Source organism: Lagenorhynchus albirostris, chromosome 3, assembly GCF_949774975.1.
Source record: "Lagenorhynchus albirostris chromosome 3, mLagAlb1.1, whole genome shotgun sequence".
NCBI lineage: Eukaryota > Metazoa > Chordata > Mammalia > Artiodactyla > Delphinidae > Lagenorhynchus > Lagenorhynchus albirostris.
In genome coordinates this window covers 58,586,696-58,603,032 of record NC_083097.1, presented here as the reverse complement: position 1 = coordinate 58,603,032, position 16,337 = coordinate 58,586,696, and the positions used below count along the sequence as shown (strand labels likewise).

The window sequence follows — 16,337 nt, the reverse complement described above, 5'->3', positions numbered from 1 at the left end:
CAGCAGTTCTACTCCTCCATCTTTATCCAAGGGAATGAAAACATTTGTTCACCAAAGATTTGTTCAGAATGTTTATAGCAGCTAAATTCATAATATTCCCAAATTAGAAACAACACAAGTGCACATCCACATGTGGATAGAAAAACTGGTACATTTATACAAAGGAATTTAGCAGTAAAACTGAACCAGTATGCCCAACAACATGAATGAATGTCAGAAACATTATGTTGGGTGAAAGAAGCTATGCTATTTATATGAGGTTCAATAATAGGCAGAATGAATCTATGGTGGCAGAAATCAGAACAGGTTGCTATGGGGAGAGGGACATAAAAATCTGTAATGTTCTATATGTTCTTTCTCTTTATTGGGGTAATAGTTATACAAGTATATGCATTTATTAAAATTCATTGAACTATAAACTGAAAATCTGTATTGACCCTCGAACAACATGGGTTTAAACTTCATGGGTTCACTTATATGTGGATTTTTTCCTCTAAATACGGGCTTCAGAACTATATAATCCGTGGTTGGTTGAATCCGCAGTTGCGGAATAGCACATAGGAAGGGCCAACTGTAAAGTTGTAAGTGGTTTTTGATTTTGCAGAAGTTGGTGCCCCTAATCCCTATATTGTTCAAGGGTCAACTGTATTTTATTGTATATCAATTTTACCTAATAAAACAAATGACAAACTGGCTTCTGTTTTAACAGTGTCAGCACATTAGGCTTTTAATGCTCTGCTTCAGGGCTATTAGACTGTACTAGGCAAACTGTTTATATTTAACATGTACAGAAAGTGGAATTAAAAGAAGCCAAATATTAAAAATTACTTGTTTAACAATAACCAGAAAGCTAAATAGAAAAGCATATGAGAATTGTAACTTAGAAATACAGGTGTTGGCTTCCTTTCCCCTCCTTAAATCCTTTTCAGTTTATATGAACGTTCAAACATTCACAGTAAAAATACACGATTTTTATCATACTAGCATTTTATAGTACATTGCTATTCTTTTTACATCACAACTGTCTGAATTAATTAAGGCAAAAGTCCATATTTCACAGATCAGAAAACTGATGAGTTCAGTATTGTGTGACGTTACTAAGTAAGGTGAAGCCAAACAAAAAGTAGGTCTTGTAATTCTTGGTTAAGTCCTCTTTCTGTGACTCCCAGTACTTCCCAGTTGTTAATTCCCTTTGTGTTGCAACCTAGTTCACCCAAAGTATTCTCAGTTTGAAGCATAATCTTCAGTCATGCTTGATCATTTTCTTAACTGTTTTAACCTGATAGCATAAGAGTGGGTCCAGAGGTATGTGTGCAATGGCACTAATTCTATGCTAGAATAGGGCCCTATTCTATGTTATAATAGAGTCTTAGGTATGCTTATTCCATGTGTAGTAACATAGTTATTTTTGTCAAATATGGGTTTTTTTCCTTATCTTTGCTCTAGGCACAAACTCTTACAGTATGGAGGCAAGCTGATAAACACAAGATACCTCGAATCTGTTTTTTAAACAAGATGGACAAAATTGGAGCAAGGTATTTAACGTGTGTTTCTTTGGCTTATCAAAGTAAGAATATGATTTGAGCTTCTAATGCACTATAACTTAAATTTATAAACAGCTGTTCCCTATAAGGTATAAATATTCCATAGAATCCCAATTCAATCCCATTTAAAAAAATTTCGGAGCAGTTGATTCATAGGTAAAGTAACAATGTGGGATTAATAGAGAGCTGATAGATGATGAATCATTCTGATTCTAATGTAGAAAGGCTTTATCCTGATTTCTAGGCTCCTGACAGAGTGATGTCTTGCTGAATCCATTGCTTCTATTTAGAGCTGTATGGTCGAGTCCATGTATTGCTGAATGTTACGGTGCTCCCTGTCATTGCTAATGGGGGAGGGAAGAGAATTGTTTCTTGTAGTTGCTTCAGAGAATGATGTTCTTCCTTGTCCCCGATTTTCTTTAGCTAATGGGTAAAATGCTCTCAATGAAAGGAAACTAGGAGAGGAGAATGTAGATGTTTTGAGACCTGCATATAGGGCAAAAAGTTAATGCTGAGATGTAGTGGTAATACTGCAGACTTACAGAGTGGTAATCCAAAATGGATACGTTGTTCTGAGAACAGAATCCAGACAATCAAGAACGATGAAGGATTTGGAGAAAATGTGAAAGGGCAAGAATTAAGCATCAAAGGATACTGGGGAAATGTGAAAGGGAGAGATCCTGATCTGTGGTATGAGAGCGGCAATAAAAAAACATAAACCGTGTCTCTCCTGATATCACACAGTATGCTTTGTATTTCTGTAACTCTCTACAGTAATTCTAAAGCTGCTGGTTTAGAGGACTTTTGTCTTGATTAGTAAAAGCACAGCAACCTTCAAAATGTGCTAGGCTTAAGTTCTGACCCTTTTCTGTTTGGAGTTCCTTGAGGTTGAGGGAAATACTGCCTATACTGACTGACAGCACCTGTGATGATGGGGAGGGAGATGACTGGATACTAGGCTGCTTCTTAAAGAATTGGGACCAGAATGATCTGCATGTGTGTATGAATCAGCCCACGTGCCAAAGATGTGTCATGTGTTCCATAGGTAGCCAACCCTAGTGTTAGCACAGAAGTGAACAGCATAGCATATGATACGAACAATGCCTAAGATAAAAGTGTAGAAGAATTAGGCTGGCTCTTGGAAGAAAATGGGTAGTCGTGTGATAACAAATATAGTTGTTAGAAGAAAGAATCTTTGACTTGTAATCACAAATCTTGCATTTGAATCTTAACTCCAGTTTATTATGTGTGACCTTGATCAAGTCACTTAACCTCAAACTTTAGTTAAATGAAGCTCACAATAATGATACCCTAAATACCTGTGTGGCAGAATTATGGTAGATACTCAGTCACTATTATCTGAAGTTAATGTTAAAAGATTAGACAAGATGTTGTCCTGTGGAAAACTGTTAAATGGTAAACGTTAGGAACAATTGAGGGTTATAATTTTAGAGTACATTCTTAAATCCTGTTTTAAGTATCTTAACATTTTAAATGATTTTACTTTCTACAGTTTTAACTATGCAGTTGAAAGCATCAGAGAGAAGTTGAAGGCAAAGCCTTTGCTTTTACAGGTTGGTTGATTAATATTTGGTTTATTAATATGAAGAGGTCCTTCTCAGTTTCCTCATCAACGTATTTTATTGTGGCATATTATATACATTTTTGAAGCTTTTGCAAATCCTTTTGGAAGAAGTTAGGATATAAATAAAAATAAGTATAGATTATGGCAATAATGATAAGAGACATTTGGGGGGGAGTGGGGAGAGATAAATTCTATCACCAGTGCAATTCTAATTGAGTTCTAATGATCATTTAATAAAATGTTAATCTCACTCTGACTTATAGTTACCAATTGGTGAAGGCAAAACTTTCAAAGGAGTGGTGGATGTAGTAAGTAAAGAAAAACTTCTTTGGAATCCCAATTCAGATGATGGAAAAGACTTTGAGAGAAAACCCCTCTTGGAAATGAGTGATCCTGAATTGCTGAAGGAGATAACGGAAGCAAGGAATGCCTTAATCGAACAAGTAAAATAAATACTTTGAGCTTAAAATTGTGTAAATATTTAGAAACTTTAAAAAATATTTATTGTGAAATTTCATCTAAAATTACATATGGAATATGTAAAGTATAATACAGTGCACACCAGTGTAATCACCACCCAGCTTAAGAGGTAGAATATCAGCAATACTCTTGAATCTCCCTGTGCTACTCCCTGCTCTTCTCTCTCCCTTCCACTAATCATCTACCCCACCATCACCACTATCTTGACTGCAGTGTTTATCTTTCATTTGCTTTACTTCATAGTTTACAGATACATGAAGTATTTAGAGTCCTCAACTTTATAGAGACAGGAAGTAGAATGGTAGTTACCAGGAGCTGTGGGGAGGGGAGAATGAGGAAGAGTTGTTTCATGGGTATAGTTTTAGTTTTGTGACATGAAAAAGTTCTAGAGATTAGTTTTACAACGGTGTGGAATATACTTACTACTTCCTAACTATTCACTTAGAAATGGTTAAGGTGGTACTTTTATGTTTGTTATATTTTATCAAAGTTAAAAAAATTTTTTTGAATTAGAGAATAAGATTAGTGTGGACTAGAATCAACTTCCTGTGTTCTAAAGGTGAACAGCGATGAAAACAATGCTTATTATATACTTACTATATATTCTGGAAGCATAATTGGAATTGGTTATTTAAACTTCCCAGTATCACCATAGGATAAGTACTAGTATTATCTCCATGAGTAACCAAGACAAAGAGAGGTGATGTAACTTGACTAAAGTTTTTTTTTTTTTTTTTTTTTTTTATTTTTTGCGGTACATGGGCCTCTCACTGTTGTGGCCTCTCCCGTTGCGGAGCACAGGCTCCGGACGCGCAGGCTCAGCGGCCATGGCTCACGGGCCCAGCCGCTCCACGGCATGTGGGATCTTCCCAGACGGGGGCACGAACCCGTGTCCCCTGCATCGGCAGGTGGACTCTCAACCACTGCGCCACCAGGGAAGCCCTGACTAAAGTTTTTTTGAACAAGTTTGTAAGTAGTGGAGCCATTTCCAGACAGTTTGATTCCAGAAGCTATGCTTAATCATCATATTTGCTGCTTTTTGGAAAGATGGTTGGGTACATTTCTACTATAGTTAGCTGTTAAAAATGTGTTTTTCTCACCAAGGTTGAATGTTTTGCTCCCTTTTACTATTATAAACTTTTGAAACTCTTTTGTTAATTTTATTGTCAGTTGAATTCTCCTGTCATATAAGCACAGATGATTAGGAAATGAACATGAATTAGATAATTACATTTTTATTATTGAAATTATACCACTACCTCCTCAACTTAAATTTATTCCCTCAGTGAAGGATTATAAACAAGTTCAGTCATTTTACTTTGAATGTCTTGGAGATCTGGTGAACATTCAAAATATTAAGAGGATTACCAAATGAAACTTTTTTTTATGAACTAAGACCCCCCCCCAAATGTATTTAAAAACAGCAATTCATTGTATATATTATCATTGGCTATCAGCTGTGGACTTTTTATTTCTTTTGAGCACTGAGTAGGTAGCACACTTCATTGAGGTGCTCTGTCTGGCTCTGGCTTCCCATGAGTTTAGGAAACTTATGAGAGCGTATCTTCAATTTTCAATCCCGTTTCCTTTGAAAGAAAAACTCTTTATCTCTTTAGAAGATGTGAAGAGTTCCTTGGTCTGGATAAGTTAGATCATGTAGCTGTCTTGAAATATTTGGCTAATGAATATTTATGGTGTATAGACTTAAGATAATAGTTGTGATGATGAATGCAAGTTACAGAACTAAAGCCTTTCTTTGTAGGTTGCAGATTTGGATGATGAATTTGCTGACATGGTTTTAGGAGAATTTAGTGAGAATTTTGATTTGCTACCGGCTGAAAAGGTAAATTTTATTCATTTACTTTGACCAAGTTTTACTAATTGGATGTGGTTTGATTACTCTATTGTAGGTGGGTTTTTTTTTCAACTTTGCATATCATTAGAAAATGCAGACTTAAAAATTAGGAGAACACTGTTAAAAATTAGAAGACATTGTTCATTTACTGCAGCCTTTTCCCTTCATTGTGATCATTTCACTAAGTAGTATTAGGGAAATCACAGATAGAATTTTTTTTTGATCTACTGGTCTTTTGGATACTATAATGGTCATTTTTCTCAGAACATTTTTTCTGAATCTGTTTTAATTGTTAGTGGAAACTTATTCCAGGTCTTCCCTTTTTTTGGTTTTCTTTTGAAATATATTAAACCAGAGAATAGGCCAGTAAAATACTGGTAGTATTTGAATTATGACAGATTTATTCAAGGCGTTTTTTATTTTTTCTGCCAGGAACCTTCCCCCATGAAAAGTTTTTTAAGTGGTAGTGTTTTAAGTGGGCTCCAAGATGAGCCCAGCAAATTCACTTGGTTATTTTTCATGAAAAGAAGTAAAGAAAAACACAAGATCTGTAGATTAATTTTGAGCCATTTGAAGTTAGAGGTGGAAAAAATTATTTCTTTTCTTTTGAATGAAAAGCTGTAAGTTTGAATTTTTTTCTTGTTTAGTATTTGAATGCTTAAATGTGATGTTTATTGTGCCCTATAGTCACATAACATGATTTCTGTTTTCAAAGAGCTTACAATCTAAAATTAACCCACCGTTTCTCTTATCAATAGCTTGCAAGCACACCTAAGCTTTTCTTGGTTTTTGAGGTCTTTTAAAAATTGTTTCTACTTTGATACCTCATTTTCCTTTGGATTTTATTTAATGTGGATTTAATTTATTTGAAGAAATTGTAACTCATTTATATTTCTAATTTCTAACCAGTTCCTCTAGTAGACTATCGAGGTTAAATCACAAGTATATTAATTCACTTATTCAAGAAATATTTTTATGCATCTACTTTATTTTAAGCACTTTTCCAGTTTCTTGTGATTTACAGTATCTTTATGGGACTTACTATAATGCTTATATAGATTGTACATTCTAGTGACTGGGGACACAGATAATAAAGTAATAAATATATATCTAATATACCAGGTAGTGATTAATGTTATTTACAATGAAAAATAAAGAAGAATGAGGCCATAAAGAATGATGGAAGTGTGCTGAGGAGTGATATTTTACGTGGTTGGTTAGGGGAGGCATCTAATTCTGGGATATTTTGGTCGAGACCAGAATACTACACATAAAACATTTATATCTCTGCTTTACAGCTACAAACTGCAGTACACAGAGTAACACTGGCTCAGACAGCAGTGCCTGTGCTTTGTGGAAGTGCCCTGAAAAACAAAGGGGTCCAGCCCTTGTTAGATGCTATTACTATGTACTTGCCTTCACCTGAAGAACGCAACTATGAATTTCTGTAAGTATGCAAGTGCATAGATTAAAATCGTATAGCCTTGAAAAGACAGGTAGACAGAGACTCTCTCACAGAGAGTAGTTGAATCACAGTTTTTGAATAACATTGGTGAAGAATATTATTCTAAATAATATAATATAGAGCCATAGTAATTTTTACTTGAAAGGGATATTTGTCATCATCTCTTGTAACCTGCTGTGTTTACAGATGGAGCTAAATAAGAATTTATGGCTTTTTTGCTGTGTAAAAGTATAAATGTTGACTCTGCCATCTTAGTTAAAAAAAAAAAGTAGTATACTGGGGATGTTTGATAAATATTCTATAGATACATTTATATTTATTCTGGATTTCAAGATTTTTCATAATATTTTGTAACTGTGAGGAAGGGTCCATTGTTTTCTTCCTCTTGTCACTAACAGCTTTGTCCTTCGTAATAAATCCTCTAAAATCTCAGTGAGTTTTGTGCCAAATGGCAAACAGAGGTGAACTTTGATCCTATTAACTAGGACCTGAGTCACTTTCCATATCTCTCAAGTGGAGAGGCATTATGGTGATGTGAGATGAGCATAGACTGTGTACTGCCTGGATTTAAATCTCAGGTCTTCCAAGTTGCTTTAACCTCTCATCTATAAGATGCAGAGAATAGGACTTATCTCATAGGATTGTTACAAGAATCAAATGAGCTAATATTGATAAAGCACATAAAACAGTGCCTAGTATATGATCAACTCTCTATATAAGGATTTGTTAAATAAAATTAAAATTTGGAGGAAACAGGAATAAGATTAGAGAAATTCAATAATAGAAGTGTCTAACCTACTTTGAATCATGAACTCCTTTGAAACTGATGAAAATATGGAGAAATATTTCCATATTTCCTCAGAAAAATGAACCTATGTGCAAAGTTTGGCAATTTGAGAGGGATTCAAACTTTCTGAAACCTAGTAATGAACTCCAATTTAAGGACATCATTCTGTAAGTGTTCGCTGTGTAAACAAGTTCAAGTTTATAGTGTAGATTTATATGGCTATGCAGCTGAAGAAGAGTGGGAGGAGAGAGTGAAAGCAATAATTGGAAAGTACCTATTTGTTTACCCTGTATGGGGTTTTAAGAAGTGGTGTGATGTTCCTAGGTATATTTTTTGAGGAGGGAAATCTAGGCAAGAATTATTTGCTAATAGAGGTAATATTTGGAAGAGAATCCATTGTTTTTGGTTTTGAGGAATTAATGGTAAGATCTCCAATGAATAATTTAGTCCGGTGGAGGAAGAGAGGTACATAATACATTATTTAATTGGCCTTGGTAGCTAAACTAGAAGATATGAGGAATCTTTTGAGGACATCAAGGTTAGGTTTATGCAGTGATTCTGATCTGATCTGTATAGATATATAGGAAGTGTATTTTAAAGTGGCTTTTCTGGAACTTCTCCTTAATTTTATAGGCAGTGGTATAAGGGTGACTTATGTGCCCTGGCATTTAAAGTTCTCCATGACAAGCAACGAGGCCCACTGGTATTTTTGCGCATTTACTCAGGCATGATAAAACGCCAATTGGCCATCCATAATATTAATGGAAACTGCACGTAAGTAGAAGCCTAGGTTATTTTCTAAAACTTCACTCATTTCTTTAAATATACTTTTACTAATATAAATCATGGTTTTACAGGGAGAGAATAAGTCGTCTGCTTTTGCCATTTGCTGACCAGCATGTAGAAATCCCTTCACTGACTGCTGGTAACATTGCTTTGACTGTTGGGCTTAAACACGTAAGTGACCAAATCTTTTCTCTAGGAAATAACAGATTAAATGTTTAATTAAAAGTAGGTATTTTGTAATAGCAGAAGCCCATAGACAATCCAAAAGCTATCAGTAGTGGAATAATGAATATTGTAGTGTATTCATCAACATGGTTGAATCTCAAACATTTAATAGAAAGAAAAGTAAATTACAGAATGGATTGTATTCATATAAAGTTCAAATCCAAGTAAAATACACACACTATGGATATATACTTATGTTTTAAGTTTATGTAAAATAATGTTATTTTTATTGTTTTTTTCCTATCTTGATTATTGCAGACAATTAAATCTAACTTTATAACTGATCAGGTTAAAAAGTGAAGATATTTTGCCAATGAAGGCTCTGTAAGGGCAAGGATTTTTGTCTCTTTCGTTCTTTTGTCTCTTGTTCAAAGATGAATTTGTTTTACCAAATGAGTTTTAAATGTATTTTTTGTGTGTATGAATGTTTTATTGTTAGAACTTATTACAGCAATATTTTGGACAGAATTCTTCTACAACTTAAATTAGCTTTACCAATGCAGAGTTATAATGAGCTTAATGAATTTGTCTCTCTTTTAAGTTCTGATGAAGAGGAAGTGCTACCTTAAAATTTTTCTTTGGTTTTCGTGGTCCTTGGTGGAAGCTGAGTGCTTGCCAATAGCCTGTTTTGTCCCAAGGCATCTTCTTTGCTTGCAGACTGCCACTGGTGACACCATTGTCTCATCCAAGTCCAGTGCTTTAGCTGCATGTCGTCGAGCAGAAAGGGAGGGAGAAAAGAAGCATAGACAAAACAATGAAGCAGAGAGGCTTTTGTTGGCTGGGGTGGAGATTCCAGAACCTGTTTTCTTCTGTACCATAGAACCTCCATCAGTGGCTAAGCAGCCAGGTACAAATAATCTTGGTGCATCAATTAATTAGTGCTCTGATAATTTAGATAAAATAGTTACATTTTAACCTCAAAAGGTTTCTTATGTCACTGAGTTCAATTTTATGAGCATTTATTGGTAAGTATTTCTTATGATTGGTCTAGTTTTTTAATTTGTTTTGATTTTTACAAACTCTTTTCATTTTTTTTCTTTCAGCTTTGCCATTTTTCTCTTACCATATTTTTCCTTATTCTGTTCTTGTGGTGCTATCTATGGGATTCTAAGTAATTGACCTCAGGACTGCCCTTCCAGTGTATTAGATTAGATGGTAACCAATTCATAACCGATTCAGTTTCCGATCACCATTTATAAAAATCAACTTTCCCTTGTCTTCTGGCTTAACTTTTAGAACTCAGTGAAGATATTTATATAGTATGTTTAATGTCATTTGACCTTTTTGAGTGATAAATAGTTTGTTCTTTAGCATATTGGCTCAGAATACTTCAGTGGCTTCTCATTACTTATAGCAGAAACCCAAACTCCTTAGTATAGTATATAGTAAAGCTCATGATTCCAGCTGTAACATTTCTTATTAGATTTGCTTACATAGAGCATAAAACCCCCAAATAGCAGTTGCTTTAATGACCAAAGTTCACTTCTTTCTCTTGTAAAATATGCCTTGAATTGGTATCCCAGGGGTTCAAGGATGACTCCACACGTCATCAGGCACCCAAGCTCCAGTCTTTCCATCCCGCTTCTTAAAATTTCCTTATAGCTACATTTAAAGAAAGTTAAAATGGCAAAATTAATTTAGTAATGTATTTTACTTAACTCAGTATATCAAAATATTATTTCAACATAATATAAAAATTATTGAGGTACTTTACTTTCTTTTTTCTTTTCCATGTGAAGTCTTTGAAACCTGGTATGAATTTTACACTTACAGCTAACGTTAATTCAGACTAGTAATATCTTGTACAGATGGGTTGTGGCTACCATTTGGACAGTGCAGGTCTAAAGAGGGAGCATGTGCATATCAGTTAATTGATTGTATCAAAGTATCTACTTTAGATGGTATATTTAATGCAAGTAACATACAGGTGACCCTTGAACAAGAGGAGGGTTGGGGCCCCAGCCCTCCACACAGTTGAAAATCCCAGTATAACTTACAGTCAGCCCTCCCTATACTTAAGTCCTCCGATTCTGCATCCACGTATAAGCAGACCCACATCAGACCCATGTTGTGCAAGGGTCAGCTGTATTCTTACTTCCTCCTTGGTGTGATAATTCATCATAGAGTGATCACATTAGTATCTCTTTATTCATGATGTAATTTAGCTTCCTTTTGCCAGTTTCTTATTATTGTATGTGTTTCTAAAGTCTTTTTTGCTTTTTTTGTCAGTTCCTTAACCTTTGCAGAACATAATCAGATGATGTTATTGTCCCATTTAAACCCTTCAGTGGCTTCCCAGTGCACATCCAAACTCTTCAGCATGGCCTTCAATACCTTACATGGTGTGCTCCCTGTCACACATCTCCCGCCTCATCTGATGCTACTCTTCCTTTTGTCCACCAATATCCAGCTACACTAGCCTTCTTGTTTCTCCAGTAGAAGCCGTTCCTTGCACAGCCATTTCCTCTATCTGGAATTCTTTTTCTTCAGGATTTTACTTGCGATGTCATTCTTTTTGGTTTGTGTCTTTATCTAAATCATCCTGGACAGGTCTTCCCAGGTCTCTCAATCTCAAGTAACCTCCCATCACTATCTCATCACCTTGTTTTATTCTCTACAGAACATTTCTGGCTGTTTGAAATTTTCTTTTTCAAAATTTGCTTGTTCATCTATTTTCCCACTAGAATGTATAGTACCTTATCAAAAAAAATGAAACATAAAGATAACAGTTATTGTTTATCCTCTAGATTTGGATCATGCATTGAAATGCCTTCAGCGTGAAGATCCCAGTTTGAAAGTGAAGCTAGATCCTGACTCTGGACAAGTATGCATATTATTATTTAATCCCCAGAATCTTTCAATGAAAACATCTGTGTGTGTGAGAGAGAGTGTTTAAGTGCGTATATCCAAAACATTGATTGGTCTGTGCCCCTAAAAGAGAAAGCCTTTTTTGGTTCTCATAATATAAATTTCTGATTATATTTTGACTGTCAAGCTAAATTCTCCTAATTCCTTAGTATGATTATACCTTACTTATATAAACTACTTCCCAACATTTCTACCTTCCAGAAGACAGCCTTTTGTGAAATTTTGAAATAAAGTTCAACCTCAAGACAAAACCTTAAGGCTCTTATGCTAAAACTTATAGAAGCAGCTTTCTAAAGGGAGGATGCATAGGTATACTTTTTTTTTTTTTTTTTTTTTTTTTTTTGGCGGTACGCGGGCCTCTCACCGCTGCGGCCTCTCCCGCTGCAGAGCACAGGCTCCAGACGCGCAGGCCCAGCAGCCATGGCTCACGGGCCCAGCCACTCCGCAGCACGCTGGATCCTCCCGAACCGGGGCTCGAACCCGCGTCCCCCGCATCGGCAGGCGGACTCCCAACCACTGCACCACCAGGGAAGCCCTAGGTATACTTTTAATGATGATAATACACCTAAAATGGGTGAGAAGTGATAGATTACAGCCTAACAATGTGGGAGGAAATAGAGACCTAAAGTAGGTACAGGACTGTGCTGTATATTATATAATACAGTAGAAGAACACATATTCATTCTGCATCTTCTTTTTAGGGGGGCAGGGTAGAGTTTATATAAAATTCTAGAAAAATTTCCTTAAAAAATTATAAATTTGCCTTTAAAAAGGATAAACTGATTTAGTTAATCTGAAAAATATGGAGTACTTTATTTTCCCAAATGCCAGCTAAATGAGGTAGCAATTTAGTTTAATTGATTCTGAAGGCTACAACAGCAATTAAAACAGAAACTTTTTATATAAAAAATGCCAATACATATTTTTTTTAAATAGCAAATAACATTCAAGTGTACAAAGTAAAGAATTAAAGTCTCCCTTTCAGTCTCTCTATCCTTTTCTACATAGGTAATCACTGTGAAAACTTGGTGAAAAGCCTTTCACACTTTTCCAAACATCCATTTTTCTGCTGTGCAATGTTATAAAACACAGTATTTATGTTTCCAAATATATATGTACAGATATATAAGAAGTCATTCTATTTGTATTATTCTACAACTGGCTTTTTTCCAAATAATTACTTCTTTAACTTTATATTAAAGTATAGCCCTCATACACCAAATAGTTTTTTGTTGTTGTTCCTTACAATTATAGTTTTATTATAGTGAGAGGAAACAAATCAGAACCAGCCAAAGGAAGAGACACCTAGGGCAGTCTGAGAGGTTCTAAATGCAAGGCTTTTCTTCATCCTCCTGGCATAGAGTATTGTCAGTCAGGGAAGCTCACCCAGGCCTTCCATGCCCAGAGTTTTTATTAGGGCATAATCACATACTGTCTATGTGGTTGACATTTAATCTCTAGTGCCTCCTGTAGGTTTGGGCTACTACCTTTACTCTCTAGGTTGTAAATGGGTACAGCTATTCCAAAGCCACATCATAAATCACATTGTTAGACTATCTGGTGGACAAAGGCCCCAGACAAGCAAAGACATTTCTATCAGGCAGCATCTTGGCCTAGAGATAACTTCCCAGTAGCTGAAGGCAGGGGCCAGATCTCTCTTTAGGGTAAAGTTAATGCCTTACTACACAGATGGTATATGAATAAAATAGGGCAAATGTGGATTCCTTGCACTATATTCTCTCATACACAAAGACCTTCTTCAGGAATAACCATTGTTGCTTTCTGAAAACAAAAACATGTTTTGATTGGTTTTGATGCAAATTTGTTCTAACAAGGACCCAAAATAACATTGGTTCAAAGAAGATAAAAGTCAGTTTCTCTGTCACGTAAAGTTCCAAGCTACTTTGGAAGTTTCAACTGCCCACAAAACTGTAAGGTGCCCAGGATGGTTGGAAATAGCCATGTGGTTGGCAGTGTTTGAGGGAGGGATTATTCCCCCCATTCACAAGATGTTGCCCTCATTCACATTTCAAGACGGTTGTCTATATCTTCATTAAGAGAAGGGCTTTATTTACCCTTAAAGACATAACCCAGAAGTTACCAACATCATTTATGCTTATATTTCACTGGCCAGAACTTACCTTTGTGGTTGGGAAGTGTGGTTCTCGTTAGATACCACTTACCCAGCTGATAATTCAGCTATCAAAGAATAAGAGATTGGCCTAGTGATTCACTTTTAATTGATTTATTATTTCAATCAGAAAAGTTAAAAGCAGTGTTTTGATGTAGGAGCCAAAAAAAATTACGGAAGAAATTCATTTTGTAAGTAATGAAAAATAAAATATATTGATATACCTTTATTAGTATTTTGTGATAAACTTAATTTTTTCCTTGATCTTTGTTTTCTTCCTCTTTTAACCAGACTATCCTTTGTGGCATGGGGGAGTTACATATTGAGATAATTCATGACCGAATCAAGAGGGAATATGGACTGGAAACCTATCTAGGGCCCCTCCAGGTGGCATACCGAGAGACCATCCTAAATTCAGTTCGTGCCACAGGTAAAAAATACATTTCGAATTCATAGCATTTAGAATTCGCTGGTTCTATTGCTCTCTTTTTCTCCAGGACCTGTTTTCTGAATCTCTCAGTTTAGTTGCATAAGGCAGGGTTTATAGTCACTAGTGTCTTCCATCAGTGGGGACAGGTTTTATGTGTGTGTTTTCTTGTTTTTTAGCATTTGTTTGTTTTAGACACAGCTCTATTTCATTACAACTCATTTATTACATATATTGGCTGAGCCACTCATCAAGCAGGTGTGCAGTGGGATCAGCCATTGAAGTAGACAGCTCATCCCAGTCCTCACTACCAGAAGGAGTATAACAATTTGAAGTTGGTGTGTCAGTTTTACTCCATAAAGTGAATGGAAATGTTGGGTGGGGAAGGTAGAATTAGATGAAGGTAGTCAAACTTCCAGTTATAAGATAAATAAGTACTAGTGATATGATATATTACATGATAAAGATGATTAATACTGCTGTACGTTATAAATGGAAGTTAAGAGAGTAAATCCTAAGAGTTCTTATCACAAAGAAAAAATTTTTTTTCTATAATGTTGTGTCTAGATGAGATGATGGATGTTCACTAAACTTTCTGTGGTAATCGTTTCATGATCTGTGTAACTTAAATCATGTTGTATACCTTAAACTCCGGCAGTGCTGTATGTCAATTATATCTCAATAAAATAAGACATAAAATTTTAAAATTTAAAAAGAAAAAAACCAAAAATAGAGTGGAAAATAATTTCCACTATTTAATAAGTATGGTAATCCTGTGCTGATGGTATTCTTAAGAAAGTGTACTTTTTATATTTCTGTCCCAAAATGTAAGAATTCATGATTTTTCTACATATGATAATTTCAATTTGGTTCCCTTAAACAAAAGAACATGACAATCATTCCTACCCGCCCCCCACCAAGGAGAAAACATGGGCAGGTTTGTGAAAAAATATAGAAAAGATACGTTTAGGATAACTAGGAACTTTTAAGCAACTCAGCGATTTGTAAAAAGGCCAGGTGGTTATTTTTCATTGAAACTTGAAAAATTAAACAAGCAGGATATAGGGGCAAATGACACGATGATTTCTCTTTCTGGACTTTATATCTGGAAAAACCAAAAATTCTGGGAAAATATAAATAACATCTTTTAAATTAATGTCTGAGATGGTTAGAATGTAATGGAAATTTCTAGAGGCCAAAAAGGAAACTGGAGCAGGAATCTTGGAAAATAAGCCAGCACCTAAGCCACTAAGCTATCTTGGAGAAATCTGTGGTAATGTCTAACCTAGAACTTGAGGGCCACATCCTCATGGAAGTAATGAGGAAAATCTTGTCCATAAAAGAAGAGGACAAGGAAACTTGTCTGACTGACTGTGGGGCAAAGGGGCAAAATTTCTGAGAATTTGTAACTGTAGGCTTCTGATAGCATTTTCAGCCTAAATTCATAGAACCAGTGTGACCTGAAAAACTCCAAACAGAGAAGAATTTAGTGTAAAGTGCTTATGGATTGGTAATATACCAAGGAACCTGGAGAAAACAAATGTAGGGCCTCTTTAGATAAATGTATCCTCAATCCAGGCCTCAAAGAAAATCCCACAAAGGAATATGAACTCACAATTTAAAAAAATTTTTTTAAATAAATTTACCTATTTATTTATTTTTAGCTCTGTTGGGTCTTCGTTGCTGCGCGCGGGCTTTCTCTAGTTGCAGCGAGTGGGGGCTACTCTTCGTTGCAGTGCGCGGGCTTCTCATTGCTGTGGCTTCTCTTTGTTGCGGAGCATGGGCTCTAGGTGCATGAGCTTCAGTAGTTGTGGCACGTGGGCTCAGTAGTTGTGGCTTGAGGACTCAGTAGTTGTGGCTCGAGGGCTCAGTAGTTGTGGCACACGGGCTTAGTTGCTCCGCGGCATGTGGGATCTTCCCTGACCAGGGCTTGAACCCATGTCCCCTGCATTGGCAAGCGGATTCTTACCCCCACTGCCACCTGGGAAGCCCCCGCGCAAAAAAAATATATATATATATTTATTTATTTATTTTTAATCATAAAACCTTGAGCAAAGGCACAAGGAGCAAAAAAGGCAGCAGAAACAATAAACATCATAGGCAGACCAGCAAAGGCTTCTGATACTAGAGTTATCATATGCTGAGTATAAAATAAGTATTATTTTTGAAGAAATAAGAAAGGGG

General features: G+C 35.7%; 1 protein-coding gene across 4 annotated transcripts in view; it reads left to right on the top strand.

Annotated features, from left to right (window-relative positions):
* Window positions 1-16,337, top strand: part of GFM2 (GTP dependent ribosome recycling factor mitochondrial 2) — a 53,312-nt gene that overhangs the window by 18,513 nt on the left and 18,462 nt on the right. For all 4 annotated transcript variants that reach the window (XM_060143117.1, XM_060143116.1, XM_060143118.1 and 1 more), the window contains 10 exons: window positions 1,447-1,535; window positions 3,058-3,118; window positions 3,393-3,572; window positions 5,372-5,452; window positions 6,763-6,911; window positions 8,350-8,490; window positions 8,574-8,673; window positions 9,385-9,574; window positions 11,475-11,551; window positions 14,018-14,156. In XM_060143117.1, the coding sequence (XP_059999100.1) occupies window positions 1,447-1,535; window positions 3,058-3,118; window positions 3,393-3,572; window positions 5,372-5,452; window positions 6,763-6,911; window positions 8,350-8,490; window positions 8,574-8,673; window positions 9,385-9,574; window positions 11,475-11,551; window positions 14,018-14,156 (1,207 nt within the window). The remainder of the gene's footprint in view (window positions 1-1,446; window positions 1,536-3,057; window positions 3,119-3,392; window positions 3,573-5,371; window positions 5,453-6,762; window positions 6,912-8,349; window positions 8,491-8,573; window positions 8,674-9,384; window positions 9,575-11,474; window positions 11,552-14,017; window positions 14,157-16,337) is intronic.